This window comes from Henckelia pumila, chromosome 1 (assembly GCF_033568475.1).
Source record: "Henckelia pumila isolate YLH828 chromosome 1, ASM3356847v2, whole genome shotgun sequence".
In the NCBI taxonomy this organism is placed as follows: Eukaryota; Viridiplantae; Streptophyta; class Magnoliopsida; order Lamiales; family Gesneriaceae; genus Henckelia; species Henckelia pumila.
In genome coordinates this window covers 103968482-103986377 of record NC_133120.1, presented here as the reverse complement: position 1 = coordinate 103986377, position 17896 = coordinate 103968482, and the positions used below count along the sequence as shown (strand labels likewise).

The 17896-nt window shown below is 35.6% G+C and overlaps 1 protein-coding gene across 3 annotated transcripts; it reads left to right on the top strand.

Annotated features, from left to right (window-relative positions):
- Positions 1-3383: 3383 nt before the first annotated feature.
- LOC140874892 (probable sodium/metabolite cotransporter BASS5, chloroplastic) lies at positions 3384-8299 on the top strand. 3 transcript variants are annotated; one of them, XM_073278365.1, is made up of 10 exons: positions 3384-3539; positions 3625-3672; positions 3771-3871; positions 4477-4607; positions 4838-5031; positions 5100-5352; positions 5446-5699; positions 5915-5997; positions 6093-6168; positions 7974-8299. In XM_073278365.1, exons 1-9 carry the CDS (start codon positions 3416-3418, stop codon positions 6165-6167), a joined length of 1263 nt encoding a protein of 420 aa, XP_073134466.1. In that variant the 5' UTR covers positions 3384-3415; the 3' UTR covers position 6168; positions 7974-8299. The 3 variants fall into 3 exon arrangements, with proteins under 3 accessions (XP_073134466.1, XP_073134468.1, XP_073134465.1); XM_073278367.1 differs by lacking the exon at positions 7974-8299 and having other exon boundaries at positions 3780-3871; positions 6093-6689; XM_073278364.1 differs by lacking the exon at positions 7974-8299 and having other exon boundaries at positions 6093-6689.
- Positions 8300-17896: the final 9597 nt, after the last annotated feature.

Sequence of the window (17896 nt, the reverse complement as noted above, 5' to 3'; positions counted from 1 at the left end):
CATTCAATATTACGGCACGACCTAATAGGTTTCTTTTGAAGGTTTTTTTTTTTTTTCTAGTTTCTAGATTTAGATAAAACGATAATTTTTAATGGATTAATAAGTAAAAATGATTTGAATGAGAAGTTTGAATTACTGCACGTAAACTGCTTGATGAATTGTTTGAATTAGTTTTATAGGTAATAATGATTATATGAACTATGGTTGATCAAAATATGATAATTGAAAATTTGATTGTCTAATGTCTATACAGACTACGGTGTTTGTAAGTTGTTTGATCAATTAATTGGTATGCACGTAAATACTTAATTGGTGACAGCGAGAAATCTTATGTGGTTCGAAAATCATGATTTATTTATTCTAAATTTTTCAACGAAGAAGATGTGTATGTAATTTCTTTGTGATTATTTATTAAAATTTTCATTGAATTGTTAAATTCTTGGGTTACCATGCCTACTAAGTGCAGAAAGAAGTTTCTCAAAGTCAAAGTTCATCAAATCTTTTCTCCGATCAACTATGTCACAAAAATATTGAATGATTATGTTGTCAATTGAGAAAAAAATTACTGAACAACTTGATTATACAAACTTATTTAGTATTTTTAGCTCCAAACTGTAAGGCGGGTTGCTTTTTAGCGATAATTTTGGACTTGTTTGATCTTTTTGTTTAATTATAATAAAAATTGTTTAGTTATTTATATTGTATTTAATGTATTGATTTAATTTGAAGAGGTTATCATGGAACTAAAAAAATGTGAACACGTATTATGCTTAAGTCATTCAGGGGCCTTTTTAAAAAATTCGACTCGGTCCTAAAAATGTTTAGGATCGGCCCTGTTCCCAACTAAGGCCCCTAAATGATCGCTGTGGATCCCCTACTGTTTGTTTCAGTTTTTTTTTAAAATGTTTACTTTTTTTGCTATAATAAAAATTAATTTGGCACATGAATTATTGGTTAAATGTCAAATTAATACAAATTTTTTTGTTAATGGCTTAATTGGAACATGTCTATCGAATTTTGACCAAATTATTTTGACGAAAATGGTATAATTATCTTTTGTTAATACAAATTAATTAATAAAATAATATTATTTTGTTTTAAAAGCAGCTTCATCATTTTTGTTCGCCAAAAAAATCAAAAACGCCTTCCAATTTATTCTTAGTCATGTTTTCTTAAAAATTATTGTGTTTAAATACACTTTAAGTTTTTTATTTGTTGATTAAAAACACGTGATACATTATAATGGAGTTTAATTGATGCTTTGATGAATTTTTATTACAAATATAATTTGAAATTTAAAATTATTTTTTAGTAGAACTTACGTAATATTTTTATTAAAATAATATATTCAATAAATTTTTACATAGTTAAAATATTAAAAAATATTTTATCACAATCACTATTTATTTAATATTTTTTTCAACTTACCAAAAATGATTAGTATTTTTAGACTAGGAATTCAATCGATCAAACTATTTAAAATAAAATCAAGCCACCTTACCTACTTTCTATATTTCTGTCTAACCAATTAATTATAAGGGCTTATTGCAATACGAGTCGTTTGTTGTGAGATGGTTTTTTGGTTATATATTCATAATACGGGTTGATTTGATGATAAAATATGATTTTTGTGAGATGATAATGATCTATATCCATAAGATTTGTCAACTTAATCTAAATTCTAATATATGCAATAAAAATAATATTTTTCATAAATTAGGTCTGCTCGAAGTATGTCTCACAAAATTCAACCATGAGACGATCTCTTATATTTTTTTGTGAAATAAATATTTTTTACATAAAAATTAGATGTGTCTAGTCAGGTCAATGACCTGATTCATAAAATTTACTGGCAAGACAAAAAATTATATTATACAACTTAAATACCGTAAAATGTTTGTTCTCTCTTGAAAAACAAAATTATATATATATATATATATATATATATATATCGTCCCTTTGCACACTTCTTTTTCTTTAAATTAATGATTTTTTATAATCTCAAATTAAGGGTAATATATATATATATATATATATATAGCGTCCCTTTGCACACTTCTTTTTCTTTAAATTAATGATTTTTTATAATCTCAAATTAAGGGTAATAAAAAAAGATTAAAAAAATCCTATGAGACGGTTTCAAGGATCATTTTTTTGAGACGAGTCTCGTATATGTGTTATCCATTAAAAAATATTACATTTTATGCCAAAAATATTACTTATTATTATAAATATGGGTAGGATTGACCCGTCTCATGGATAAAACCGTCTTACAAGAGTGTTACTCATAAAAAAATCCAAATATGAATAAAAATATGATTGAAAAAAAATATTTGTTTGAATATTTTTAGAAAATAAAAAATATTTTATCAATAAATTTAATTATATAATGAAAATATAATTTTAATTTTAAAAAATCGTTATATTAATTAAATTGACTAATGAGATAGTATCATAAAAATTGTTGTGATTTAACAATAATAGTTTACACATAAACTTGGGGCTAATTATGCCAACCCTAGGTAAAAAGTTTAAAATTGCATAAAACTCCATAGAAAAAAAAAATCAATGATTAATAACACATTTCACCCTTTTTTTTATATACAAATTAGACTTTACCTCATTGATAAGAGGTTTTATACATGATTTTTAGAAACCCGATATCTTACATGTTATTAATTTTATATAGGGTAAGCTTTTGTTTTGTTTTGTTTATTTTTTTATACAGTATGTTGATGCAATTATAGTCCATAAACTTCTAAAGAGAATTAACTAACTTCTGAATAAGCGCATTAAATCAACCCTAATTATAAAATATATCATTAACCTAAAATTTCATATTTTCTAAAAAAATGTCACATTGCCATTGTATAATAAAATTTAATGCAATGTTTTTAAAAATTATTATAAACAAATTAATTATCAAGAATAAAAATTATACAATTTAAATACTAAAAAATTCTCTCTTAAAAGCAATATTATATATATATAATATAGTGTTTTTCATACGTTATATAGAGTGATTATTTAAATATAATAATTCATTTATTTTCGAATTGCTGATTTTTTTTCATATTTTTTTAATTAAAATTAATATAATAGTATAAAATTTTAAAATTTAGATAAGATAAAACTGAAGTATGAAAACAAAATTTAATTTTAAAAAAAATAAAATGTTATTTTAAGAAAATAAAAAAACATTTTATCAACAAAGTTAATTATATAATGGAAATATAATTGTACTTAAATAAAGATTCCTTACCTTAATTTAATTAGTTGGTGGGGGTCTAACATTAATTAATTGAACCGTAGAGTGTGGTACCGTAGTTAGATCAATATTCAAAATATTTATTTATTTTTACCTCAGACGATTTGACTTTCACTCTGGATTCTCCACAGAGAAACCTCGACCAAAATGAGTGCCAACATCAAGCTTCCGCATCACCATCTCCATGCTCTGCATTCCTTCGATACTATCCGGCTCAAACCCACAAAGATTCCCGCTTCTTCTGCGCCGATGATTTACTCCCAACTTTCAGGTCTTTCTCGTTTGATTTCTCGCTTTTATGAACAGAATTGTGTACTTGGTTATTGTTTATTTATTGAATTTCAGTTCTTTTGCAGGGATATGCTTATCGAGGTTCCCATTTCATCCGGGCTCTGGATGTTCAAGTTAGTTATATATATTTTTTGAAAAATATACTAGCTTCATCGATGTATTATGTTTAATGTGCCGAAATAATGTAGTTGCATGTGTTGAATTGATCTAGTTGATTTAGGTGGGATTTCTCGATCATTGTTGGTGGGAAAGTGTGTGCCGGATGGTTTATCGCCGGAATTGTCTTCTAGTCATTCGTCGCAGCCTCCTCAGGTACCACTTGACCAAAGTGCTAGCACAATAATGTAGTGTTTGGAAGAGCTTTTAAGAAGCACTTTTCAGCTTTATATTAACAAAATTTTGAAATTTTGTAAAATTTTGTTAACGAAAAGTTGAGAAGTGCTTCCTAGAAGCTCTCTCAAACACTGTCTAAGGCAGTGTTCGAGAGATTTTAGAAAGCATTTTTCAGTTTTTGCTTAACAAAATTTTAAAAATTTTTGTGAAGTTTTGTTGACGAAAAGCTGAGAAGTGATTGCTAGAAGCTCTCCCAAACACTACTAGTTGGGTCTACTGCATAATATGTCAAATTGATTGCCCTCTCGGTAGACGAAGTTTTTATTAATTCAGGTGCATAAGTAATGGCGATAAATTCATATTGAATCTTGATATCTAATGAAATTTGCAAAATGAAACTCTATGGTGTTAGTTCTTGTGGATGATAATGAGTTAACGAATGATTGCTTTCTTGTCAATTATGAGTTTGTTTCGGCTTATTTTAAAAATGTTGTCCATCCTTCATCAACTAAGTAAAACATGCCTGCTGACTGCCCCGGTAGACAATAGCTATTCTCATGTTTAATCTGTTTAATTTGTTTCAGCTACTTAGTAACAAAGAAGCTTCAGTAATAACTATTTTAAAGGGAGCAAATACTTTCCTGCCTCAAGTGGTTATTGCAAGTACGGTTTTGGCTCTTATATTTCCACCTTCATTCAAGTGGTTCACCAACAGGTTTACCTACCTTTCGTTGACTGAATTAAGATACTCATACACTGTCATCCGCATGTTTTCACTACATGCTTATTAAAAGAAGATAGTTGTTTCTGTCTTATGTGGTTCCTAGAAAACAATTGAAAACTATTTCTTTCGGGCTTTGGAATTTTGCCTTAATTATGAAATGTCAAAATGCTTAAAAGTACCTATTTACCTTGTGTGTTTAATTATGGGTTTAAAATATTCAGGTATTATGCTCCAGCATTAGGCTTTTTGATGTTTGCAGTTGGGGTTAACTCGAGTGAGAAAGATTTTCTAGAAGCATTCCGCAGACCAACAACTATTCTTGCTGGCTATGTCGGACAGTTTATTGTGAAACCCCTACTCGGGTATCTGTTTGGCACTATCTCGATGACTGCATTTGGTCTTCCTACTTCCTTAGGTAAAATTTTCTGCACCTTATTTCCGATATATTGATGATAAACTAACTTCTTCTATTGTATGGATCAGCTGCCGGGATCATGTTGACTTCTTGTGTAAGTGGTGCGCAACTCTCCAATTACGCCACTTTTCTCACAGATCCACCGATGGCCCCACTTAGCATCGTCATGACATCTCTATCAACTGCTACTGCTGTTTTTGTTACCCCATTCTTGTCCTTATTGCTTATTGGCAAAAAACTACCTGTTGATGCGAAGGGGATGGTTTCCAACATCATGCAAATTGTGATAACTCCGATTCTGACTGGCCTAATTTTGAATCGGTAAATGCTTATTCATGTATGCTATCAATTCACATCCACGTCGATATCAGGAGCATTATTTTGTTCCTTATGTTAATAAACTTCAATCTGCAGATTCTTTCCTCGAATTTGTAGTGCAATTCGTCCATTTTTGCCTCCACTTTCTGTTTTTGTGACTGCCCTTTGTGTCGGAGCTCCACTTGCTATCAATGTAGAGTCGGTCATGTCTCCACATGGGCTCTCCGTATTGCTGCTGGTGATTGCATTTCATGCATCGGCATTCATTTCCGGATTTGCTTTCACTGGTCTTATTTTTCATGATTCGCCTGATGTAAAAGCTCTGCAAAGAACATTATCCTTTGAAACAGGTTATTTCATCTGCACGATATCATTTGATCAATTCATAGTCAGCCACTGCAACAAAATCAACATTTGACCATATATTTGTCTAAGTTCTACGTTTCAATTGCTATGCTTTATAAACAGTCAGACGGGATAGCATTAGCAAACGCTGCTCTCCAACAACATTATTGACAATCTGACATTGTCTGACTTCTAACCGATTTCTTTCTTCTTTTTACAGGCATGCAGAGCAGTCTTTTGGCCCTTGCACTTGCAAATAAATTTTTCCAAGATCCACTTGTCAGCATTCCTCCTGCTATTTCTGTAAGTCTATATAAGCATTAATACAGTAGTGTGCAAAAATCGCAATGATGCTTGATTATTTTCCTGGGACTAACTCGTATTATCACAATTTACAGACTGTAATAATGTCATTAATGGGATTTTCTCTCGTGATGCTCTGGGCTCGAAGGAAAGAAACTGCTGTCTATTGAGGTTAAGAATCTATCGGTATACTAATAATAAATACATTTTTTTTCCGAGTTTGTTCTTCAGCAATCTCCATGAGGAATCGAGAGCAAATATTTGGGAGCCAGTCAGTTATTTTCCTAGTTTCGGATTGGTGATTTGATTTGAGAAGTGAATATGAATCACTCTTTTCTACACAATTGCTGAAGATAATAGACAGAAAAAAATCAACTCCCTTTAGCTGAAAATTTCAACCTACTTAATTTGAATGCCAACGTTTGTCCCCACAGTTTCTTTCCCTCGATATCAAACAGTATTATGTATATATACAACTCTAGTTATTCATCAGATAGAGTAGGACTAGCAAGGGGGAGAATGAATCCAGCTAAATTTTCCTCTTTTTTTTTTTTTTTGCAAATAAATTTTCCATTTTTACTCTTATACATATTGAGAAGTGGCCACAAACCTCTATTTGCAGCTTATGTATCTTGACATTGTGTAGCTAATGCAGCATTTAGTTAAAACCTTCCAAGATTTTACATTTGATATTGAATCGGATCGACATGTTCTTTATTTTCGATGATCTGATTTTTGACTAGAAAGATCCTTTGTTACTTAAACTGTATAGGATTCGAACTGAAGTCTGAGATAAAAGAACAGTCAAACTTGTAGAATACCCAAAAAATTTTCGAATTCGTCTCAACCAAGATTTAGCTGTACTTAGACCCGAAAAGTTCTTTTCTCTATGATATCTGTGGGTTGATTAATCAAGTGTATTGTCTAAACTTCTGGACTTTATACCGTAATACATGTTCTAAAACAGCAAGGGATTATTTGGAAGATCGAATGCTTTGGCTTTACGACCTATGTCGTTGAATATGATTATCAGTTTGAATACCAGCGTTCATGTGTTTTATATATTAGTGTAGTCTCCGTGTTCAATAAAGTCAACAATGTTAATTATGTTTTGCGAACACAAAGGGTTACACTGTATGATTATGAGTTTGACAAATGCTGTTAATGTTTTTGGTCCAAAACTGTTTGATTTTTCAAAACACTCTCTCGTCGGAATAATGGCTTTTGACTAAGCACGAGGAATTTCGTAAGGTTCATCAAATACATTCTATACTAAATAAAAGTGAACCTTTTGTCCATTTTGTGTGAAAAAATGAAACTTAAAAAAAAAAGAATTTTTTTAAAAAAGGCCGAACATTGCCTTTCGGGTCTTGTGTTATCGCTTGATTTGAGTTTGAGTTTGAGCTCGATTTTCATTGATTAGGACCAAATTAATCTATAAATGCAATATTTTGGTTACGTGTTGAATTCAAAACTAGCATTGATGATTGATTTAAAAAAAAAAAAAAAGACTAGCATTGATGATGTTCCGAAAAATTCAAAAACAAACTATTAAAAACAAGTCTCGACCAAAAAGTTCAAAAACCAACTTTGGAAACAACAAGTCTAGAAATACCAAATAACCGAGGAACTGGTTTATTTTATTCATAGAAACTGAAAATCCCATGTTATAACAGTAAAATGAAAACATGATAATATATTTTTATTAAAAACAAAATAAGAAGTTTATGTCACTTCACCGGCGTGGTAGCGGTAAAATATTGTTGGTGGTAAAACACGATAATATTCTTCTTTTATGCTCTGAATGGTTGGCTGTTTTAGGATATTTTTACGTGTAGAAAATTGGGTTGTGAATTAGAGAGATAAATTCCTCTATTGAAATCTCATAAAATTTGCAAAAATTATGGGAGGCATGGACATGGAAACTAAGATTTTTGCCATCAACTGCTTAATTTTGACTCTTCATTTGTATAAAGGTTCCTATGACGTACACAAAATGGAAGCGAGAATGTCGGCTTGAGTAAGGAAAACATTGGTGAGAATCCAATGCCCTGAAAACTTAGAAGTTTTTCCCCATGGTTCGTCCACGGAGGGTGAAAGTCAGGGCCTAAGATCAGGCCGAAAGGCGTAGTCGATGGACAACAGGTGAATATTCCTGTACTACCCCTTGTTGGTCCCGAGGGACGGAGCAGGCTAGGTTAGCCGAAAGGTGATTATTGGTCCCTGCTTTTTAGATAAAACCAATACTTAAATGGTATAATTCCAATAAATAATGTTGAGCATCTATTGACTATTTGTCATGCATGTACTAGGATAATTAATTATCTGTGAGCTATATATATAGCTTTAAACATGTTTTTATAATTTATAATTTCCAATTTCCAATTTCCAATAATATAATACATATTTCTCTTGACTATTAATACACTCAAATGGTGTTGGTGGACCGGTAAGTGGGATGAGTGATGAATCACTTCTTGTTGGAGTATTTTTCAAATCCAAACACATCCACTGAAGAAATATTATCAAATTTAATTATAACGATAATTTATATTTGGAAAAAAATAAATTTAAACACACTCTTTTTAACGGTATAATCTCTCCATTCTTCATCCAAAATCTCAATTCAAATCTTGATGAGTTGCCCATGCATCTACTTCAATAAATGCATCCGACATGATATATGTTAATCGGATAATATTTCGAATTTTGAAGAACTTGACAATCAACAGCAGCAACAAAGAATAAGCCGAGGCGAGAGAGTCTCTCTATCCGCAAGACGAAATTGCCCGTTAAAAGTGCTCAACGTTGGCGGCAATCGTCTCTAAGATACAACGACTTTGCGAACGAGATATATCAGCACAGAAAATATCTCAAACTTCAGCGAACTAAAATATGCAAAAATATTTCTTTTGAGAGAGAGGGAGGAAATCGTAGCGAAAGCAAATACTCTGATATTTTACTTTCTCAGATGCTTTGTCTGTGTTTCAGATGTTTTTTCTATATTTGTTATATGTTATAACTGATCATATATATAGCCTAAGACTTCAAACAATACGTCTTATGGCCTAAGGATGCAACCCATGACAGAACAGATGCAACTTTTCGAACTGTATAAGGCGCGCTCGGTCGTTAATTTTTGACGTATTGTTGGGCGCCCAACTTTTAGCCAACCTACTGTTTCACAGACGAGGTGCTGCGCTCGGTAGTTTCATAAGACCTCGCCTCGCCGGGCCAGCCGGCCGCGCGCGCGCGTGTGTTTGTTGCATCGATTAGCGTCTTGCCCCTTTACAAAACATTCGGTGCCCTAAGGGCCCAATCCCATAATCCAAAGTTGGATTATATAAGGTAAACAATACATTGAACATATTCCAATGTGGGATAAATCAAAACAAGTTTTCTCTCCAATTTATTCACCAAATTTCAAATTTGTTTCAACACAATTCAAATAAGTCTTTCAAGCACATTTCAATTTGTAACGCCCCAAAATTATCTTAATGGACTTTATTTGAGATAATTAGAGATTTTAGAAGTCGAGGGCCGATTCAATTTTGATCAGGGACTAGAATGCAATTTTTGGAATTTTTAGGGACTAAAGTGCAAATTTGAGTTTTTATATATATTCCTTGACTTTTCTTGGGAGACGTAGTCTTCTTATTCCTCCCCTTTCACGCCTAGACTCCATGGAAGGCACCCAAACGTTTATTCAAGCTTTGGAATTCTCCGATTCTGTCGATCCGTCTGTTGGAATTTATTTCTGAAGGCAGATTAGCGATCACTGCTGCGAGAGCTTCGTTCTATAGTAAGCTTTTCTTCGATCAACTAGACTTCTATTTTCGAATTTTGTTAGAATCGATTGAGTTTGGAGTATGTTGATCTTGGCAGAGTTCTGATCGTTTATTTTCTGTCGGTTTTGAAATAGAGCGTCGTTCGGAATTGTTTTGATTTTAGGAAGATTATTTCAAAATTGGAGATTTTAGATTTGAAGAATTTGAATTGTTTTGATGATATTGAGATGATTATGAGTTTATTGAATTGATATCTTGCTGTCTGCGTTTCCGGTTTGATCAGTTTATAGCCGTTATGACGTCAGTTTGAGTTTTGGATATCGTTCAATATTTTGATCGTATCGAGTTTGATTGAGCTTTTGGATGTCTATATTGATCCTATTGACTTCTTATGATAGATTGAATTGAAGTCAGCAGAGTTGCGAGGTAGCAGCTTTGGTCAGTTGGAAGATCGAAGTCGGTACAGTATCGAGTTTCTTATTTATCGATTGAAGAAGTTGTTTGAGCTTTGAATGAGTTTGTTAGGATATTGATGATTATCCTTGTTATTGACTTTTCAGATTGAAGTACCTTCAAAGATAATAAGGTAAAAGACGACTTAAAATTGAATGGAACGATTAACTCGAATTAGACTGTATTCGAGTGTTCCGAAGAAATCACATACTTGCTTGATTGAATGTTTGTTTGAATGAATGAGATTATATATGCATTTACATTGACGAAATCATGTATGATTATTTGAATTGATGAATGAAAGCATGATTGAATGCTTATATGAACTGACGATTGAAATGATATTAGAATGCATGAGATGACATATGCATTCATATTGAGCCTTGATTCATTTCAATTTGATTAGACGATCTAGAGATTGTAGTTGAGTGACCTGGTTGGAGATTTTATACCTTATCAAATAAACTCTCTATAATGCTCTGGAGTCTAGAGGATTAAAATATGCCTCGTCCACCTCGAGAGGGGAGTTCGGTGTGATTGTTGGATATTTTAACCTCGGGATCCCAAACCGAAAAAAGAAAGAAAGAAGAATTCCATTTGATTATCTGAGTCTGATAATCCAGAAGTTTTAAAGACATGCATATTATTTTAATTCAGTACTTGGATGAATTACTTGATTTATATTGATGCGATAGATATTTGGAAATTGATACATGTCATATCTTGATGTGTTTTAAGTGATATGCATGATAGTCTATTTTACTGGGAATTGTATTCTCACCGAATTATCTGGCTGTTGTCTTTGTTTGTATGTGTACTTGGCAACAGGTGGGGCAGGACCGAGTCAGAGGCAGCATGATTAGGTGGTTGAGATGATAGAAGTGAGACTTTGATGTTTAGGAGTCGTTTACGTTTTCAAACTCCTTTTTGTAGTTGTATAAGTTCAAACTAGATTGAAGCATGCTTGTTATATTTTGAAGAATTGTATGAACTTAGAATTGAATACTTATATATCATGTTGAATGAAATTTATCTTGTTGTCGTATCGATTGAGTTGAGATTGAATTGAAAGAAAGAAAGAGAAAACCAATTATTTTTCTGGCAGAGTGTCTCGCTCGATCGGCAGACTTTCACCGATCGAGCGAGCACCCCTTTCAGCGTGGCAGAGGTTGTGATATTTTGTGCCCGCTCGATCGGTAAGATTTTACCGATCGAGCGGGGGTCCTGAATTTTTGGGCAGTATGTTGGTTTGTTTTGGCCCGCTCGATCGGTAAGATTTTACCGATCGAGCGAGCACTGTTTAAAAAAAAAAATTTATTACTTTTAATCTTGGATCTTGAATGCCCTATTGTTGTTTAATTCCAAGATTAGATGTTTAGAATCGAGGTCTCACACAATTATAATTCATTCAATAACTTTTTCAACAATATATGTGTTACTCTTGTATCTTGAATCTTGTTGGCCCCCCTCTTTTTGGATTAGTTTGTCTCATAAATCATAATATCTTATGTTACGATTGGGTGGATGAGCTTCGTTAAGTGATCAATTTGATTTGGAGAATAGATTGGAAAATAAATCTATATATATTTGATGTATTTCAAATGAATTACAAATATCGTTATATTTACATAAATTAATAGATCAGGAGTGAATTTCAAAATCTCAGACCACATTAAAAAATTCGTCCAAATAGTTAAATAATTTAAATTTCATTTGTTGAAGCCTCTGCTATATGTAGAAACATATGGAGAGAATATAATTTCATATATCTCAAAAAATAATGATACAATGTATTTATGTACATCCTAAAGAGACCAAAATAAAAGGAAACAAATAAACTAAAAGATACAAGAGATAACAGAGAATATAAAAAAATAATAAGAATATATTCCAATAGGCCCCCTCAAGATGGTGAGGTCGGAGAAACACCAATCTTGGAACACAAAAGACGAAGACGGGCACTAGGAAGCAACTTCGTCAATGCATCAGCCAACTGATCAGATGAGGAGACATGCGAGACATGAATTTTGCGACTCTGAACCAGTTCATGAACAAAATGATAATCCAGAGCAATGTGCTTCATACGAGAGTGAAAAACTGGATTAGCACATAGATAAGTTTCCCCAACATTATCAAAGTAGATTGAGGCAGGAGAGGAGATATTAACGACACCGAGTTCGTCAAGAAGGGAACAAGCCCATTGTAGTTCCCCAGTTGGTGGAGGCAATAGCATGATATTCAGCCTCAGTGGACGAGCGAGCAACAGAGCCTTGCTTGCGAGAGCTCCAGGAGACAAGATTAGGACCCAGAAAACAATATAAGCACCTGTAGATGTGCGATCATCAACATCACCGGCCCAATCAGCATCATAGAAGGCATGAAGAGATGTCGAGGTGTGACGTCGGAGCATCAGACTGTATGAGCGAGTGCCATTAAGATAGCGCAGAAGACGCTTGACCGCCCCCCCCCCCCCCCCCAGTGAAGAGAGGAAGGAGCATGCATGAACTGAGACAACTTGTTAACAACAAAGGCAATGCCAAGGCAAGTAAACGAGAGATAATGCAAACTACCAATCGTATGGCGATACAAGGTAGAATCAGCAGGGGCGAGCCATCCATGAGCTGGAGAGGGGCGGAAAACAACAATAGGCTTGGAGACAGGCTTCGAGTCAGCCATGTTGGTATTGAGGAGAATATCAAGAAGATACTTTCGCTGAGAAAGACAAAGGCCCCCTAAAGAAGAAATAACCTCGACACCCAAAAAGTATGACAAGGAACCCAGATCCTTAATAGAGAATCGAGCACCCAACTGAGTGATGAATCCTTGAAGAGCACCAGTATCATTACCTGTAAGAATTAGATCATCGACATAGACAAGCTGATATATGATGACACCACCAGAACGGAAAATAAATAAGGATGTATCAGCCAGGGAGGCAGTGAAACCAATACTAATAAGAAATCGGTTAAGTGTCGTGTACCAGGCCCGAGGTGCCTGCTTAAGACCATAGATTGCTTTATTTAACTTGCAGACATGAGATGGAAAATCAGAGTTAACAAAACAAGGAGGCTGAGCTATATAAACACAATCATCCAACTGACCCTGGAGAAACCCATTGTTCACATCCATCTGACGAAGAGACCAACCAGGTGAGACAACAAGTGACAGGAGAATGTGAACAATGGTGGGTTTCGTAGTAGGACTAAAGGTGTCAGTGAAGTAAAGACCCGGACATTGATGGAACCCTTTGGCAACCAAACAGGCCTTGTAGAAATCAAGGGAGCCATCAGGCTTCCGCTTGAGCTGAAAGACCCATTTTCACCCAACAACATTTTGAGACATATCCGACGGAACAAGATCCCACGTACCATTACGAAAAAGCACATCAAACTCCTCAGACATGGCAGTGTTAGTTGTAAGATGGTGGTTGGGGGTTGGTGAGTGGAGAGGCGTGATTAAATGCAATGCATTTAATTCACGCGTATTCGAATGCCTATAAATAGGCTTCCCCGATTTCAGTTTATATCATCCCATTCTCCTCTTCTTTTGTATTAACAAAAAGAGAAGAAAATAAAAAGAGAGAAAAAAAAGGGAGTTTTTTTTCGGAGATCTCTAGTGAGTCAGAGAATTATTTCTCGGTAATACTCGGGGTTTGGGTGTGGTGAGATATAGTGTTTTGTATACACTTGTAATATTTCTCCGGTTATAAATATTGCAGCAGCTCCGTGGACGTAGCCTATATTGGGTGAACCACGTAAATCTTTGGTGTTCTTGTTGATTGTTTTATTCCGCAATTATTATTATCGTCATGTTCGCACCGGCATAATCCATAACAACTGGTATCAGAGCAGTTACGGTGTCCGGGAGCCTTGGTGAAAAATTTCTTAAAATTTTGAGTATGCTCTGTGGTTGCAGATTTGTCTGATCTTCCACATCAGAAATTTTTTTTTGAAATTTTATTAAGGCAGGTGAAGCGATGGCCGGAAATGACGGATCGGGACCTGGAATCAATAAGTTTGACGGTACAGATTTCACGTTCTGGCGCTTACAGATTAAAGATTATCTGTATAGAAAGAAGCTACATCAACCTCTATCCGGGGTGAAGCCAGAAAATATGGAGGATGATGAGTGGGAGCTTCTTGACCGACATGTAGTGACTCGTAATTAATCAAGGTAATTAAGGAAATTAATTACTAAACTTTGCCTAAAATTATTCGAAGTGGATCGGAAGCTCCGAAGCACAGATCGGAAGCTCCGATCGGGATCGGACGTTCTGTTGGAGGATCGGACGTTCCGTTCTGGCTAGGGCTGGCGTCATCACTGACGTCAGCAAGATGACGTCACTGCTTACACACGTGAGGTGACATCGGACGTTCCGATGTCACGATCAGACACTCCGTTCGCGATCGGACGTTCCGATGAGGGATCGGACATTCAGATCGCCGTCTATAAATAAGGGGTCCGAGCCCTCATTTTGTGCCATGATTTCCCTTCCTTTCCTTTGGTTTTCGAACCTTCTTACTTAGATCTACGGAGTTCTAGGCATCCTATTGGGAATCCGGAAGTTGCCTAGCAATCCCGGCGTTGTAGCGGAGGTGTGCCTAAGTTTTGAGGCGATTCTACACCAGCGGGCTGACGACGGACGAAGGTATAATTTGGCTTCCTAAAAATATTTAGGAGTATGCAATAACTTAGTTAAGGCTTTTAGAGCGTTATAGTGATGCATGGACTTTTGCATGTGTAGACGCAGTAGAGCATACTTGTAGGCTTTGGACCTAGACGGGTGTGCTAGGAGTTGACCTGCAGTGTTAGAGGTACGTAAGTACTGACCGAGATAGCCGGCATGATATTTATACATATGTGTGTGATGCATGATGTATGTGCTGTATTGGCTATGTTTTACTGTTTTTAGCACATGCATATCTTTTTACAGAGACTGCATCGGGTATGATGTGAGTCATGACAGTTTCCATCAGTCGAGGCGACTCTTCCTGAGGATTCGTGTCTTGGAAATATACGAGTACCACACGGAGTCGCTCTCTTGCCCGGTACTGTGTATTCCAGGCGCCATGAGTAAAGTGATTTAACCCTGATTTTTAAAGTCATGTGCATGCTCATATTTGTATTTATATCATTGCTTCCGTAGTGAGCGTAGTCGCTCATGCCCTTTATGTTTCGTGTTTTGGGACACCTTGTGGCGGGTCAGGTCTGAGGCTGGACGGTCCCCGTGGTTCCCAGCAGGGTTGAGGTTGCTACCGTGCAGAGGTAGTTTGTTAGGGATTCTGATACCCTAATTTCGATTTGGTTGTATAAAGAATTATACACTGTTTCTATCGTCGGTTGTATTCTGCCGATTGGATTTGTTGCACTTTGGAATTATCCACTATTTAACGCTTTAATTATTGTTGCTTGCGCTAATCACTCTGATTAGGTATTGGATCCGGGTAGGGTCGCTACAGACAAGTGTTAGGGGTAATACGATTGACCCTAACAAAGAACGTGGCACACAACGTGGCGGAGGCAAAAACCACGGAGGAGATGATGTCCATTTTGTCGGACATGTACGAGAAGCCATCAACAAATAATAAAGTGTTCCTCATGAAAAAGTTATTCAACTTAAAGATGGAGGAAGGGGCTTCGGTGGCAGCACACATCAATGAATTCAACACGATTGTTTCCCAACTAACATTGGTTGAAATTAAATTTGATGATGAAATTCGAGCACTTATTCTATTGGCATCTTTGCCAAATGCTTGGGAGCCGATGCGGGCAGCGATTAGCAATTCTGCTGGAAAGGAAAAGTTACAATTCAATGATGTCAGAGATCGAATCCTTGGTGAAGAAGTTCGCAGGAGGGATTCGGGAGAAGCAACATCATCGAGATCTGCCCTAAATCTTGAAAACAAAAGTAGGGGCAGGAGTAGCGAAAAAGGTTCTAACCGATGGCGTGGCAGATCCAAATCAAGAACTGGAAAAGAAAAAAAATACCTTTGAAAAGAAATTGAAGTGCTGGAGCTGTGGTGAAACTGGTCACATGAAAAAGGACTGCAGATCACCCAAGAATAATGCAAATGCTGTTACTGAGGATGTACATGATGCCTTAGTATTATCCATGGAAAGCCCAGTTGATTCTTGGGTTATGGATTCGGGAGCTTCATTCATACCACCGGTGATCATGAGGTATTCAGTAATTACATTGCTGGTAATTACGGAAAAGTTTTCCTAGCTAATGGAAAATCGTTGGAAATAGCTGGTATGGGTGATATCAGTTTGAAAATGTCAAACGGATCCATCTGGAAGCTCAACAAAGTGAGGCATGTACCAAAGTTGACCCGAAATCTGATCTCAGTGGGACAGCTCGATGAAGAAGGCCATAAAGTGACCTTTGGTGATGGCTCTTGAAAAGTGAGCGAAGGAGCCATGATTATTGCTCGAGGAACAAAAACTGGAACCATGTACATGACTTTCAGTTGCAGAGACATTTTAGCAGCTGTGGATGCTGGAGGTAACTCAAGTCTATGGCATTATAGACTTGGACATATGAGTGAGAAAGGAATGAAGATGTTGATATCAAAAGGGAAGCTACCGGAGTTAAAAACTGTCGAACACAAATTGTGTGAAAGTTGTGTTCTTGGAAAGCAGAAAAGGGTGAGCTTTTCGAAAGGTGGTAGAGAACCGAAAGTAGCAAAGTTGGAGTTGATTCATACTGATGTATGGGGACCATCTCCTGTGACATCCTTTGGCGGTTCACGATATTATGTCACATTCATCGACGATTAGAGCAGGAAAGTTTGGGTTTATTTTTTGAAAAATAAATCTGATGTTTACGAAACCTTCAAGAGATGAAAAGTCATGGTGGAAAATGAGACCAACTTGAAAGTGAAGTGTTTACGGTCTGATAATGGTGGAGAATATGAAGATTTTGAGTTCAAGAAGTATTGTGCACAGAACGGGATCAAGATGGAGAAAACCATTCCTGGTACACCTCAATAGAATGGTGTAGCTGAAAGAATGAACAGGACCCTGAATGAGCGAGCCAGGAGCATGAGATTGCACGCTGGACTGCCGAAATCATTCTGGGCTGATGCAGTTAACACTGCAGCGTATCTGATCAACAGAGGACATTCGGTACCACTTGATTGTAGAATACCAGAGGAGGTCTGGAGCGGCAAAGGAGTAAACCTTTCGTTCTTGAAAGTGTTTGGTTGTCTCTCATATGTTCACATCGATTCAGCCAACAGAACGAAACTTGATCCGAAATCAAAGAAATGTTTCTTTATTGGTAATGGAGATAATGAGTTTGGTTATCGGTTCTGGGATGACCAAAATCGAAAGATTATTCGGAGCAGAGATGTCATTTTCAATGAGCAAGTTTTGTACAAGGACAAGTCAGACATTGCAGCAGGAGATAAATGTCCCGAAGTCCTGAAGTCAAATGAAGTGCCATTGATAGATATTCCTATGAATGAGTCGGAGAATAGTAACCAGGAAGAAGAAACTGCACAAGAAGTTGATCCACAAACTCCGGTGATTGAACTCAGGAGACCGTCGAGAACAATCAGACCACCTCAGAAATACTCCCCTGCACTTCACTATATTTTGCTGACTGATAAAAGTGAACCTAAGACCTTTGAAGAAGCAATGCAAAATGATGATTC

What these genes read in the sequence shown, in the direction of transcription:
- LOC140874892 (XM_073278365.1), top strand. Translation starts at nt 3,416, where the DNA reads ATGAGTGCCAACATCAAGCTTCCGCATCACCATCTCCATGCTCTGCAT. An exon ending in TCCGGGCTCTGGATGTTCAA is followed by an intron (nt 3,673 to 3,770) that starts GTTAGTTATATA and finishes GAATTGATCTAG; the next exon opens with TTGATTTAGGTGGGATTTCT. An exon ending in GCATTCCTCCTGCTATTTCT is followed by an intron (nt 5,998 to 6,092) that starts GTAAGTCTATAT and finishes CACAATTTACAG; the next exon opens with ACTGTAATAATGTCATTAAT.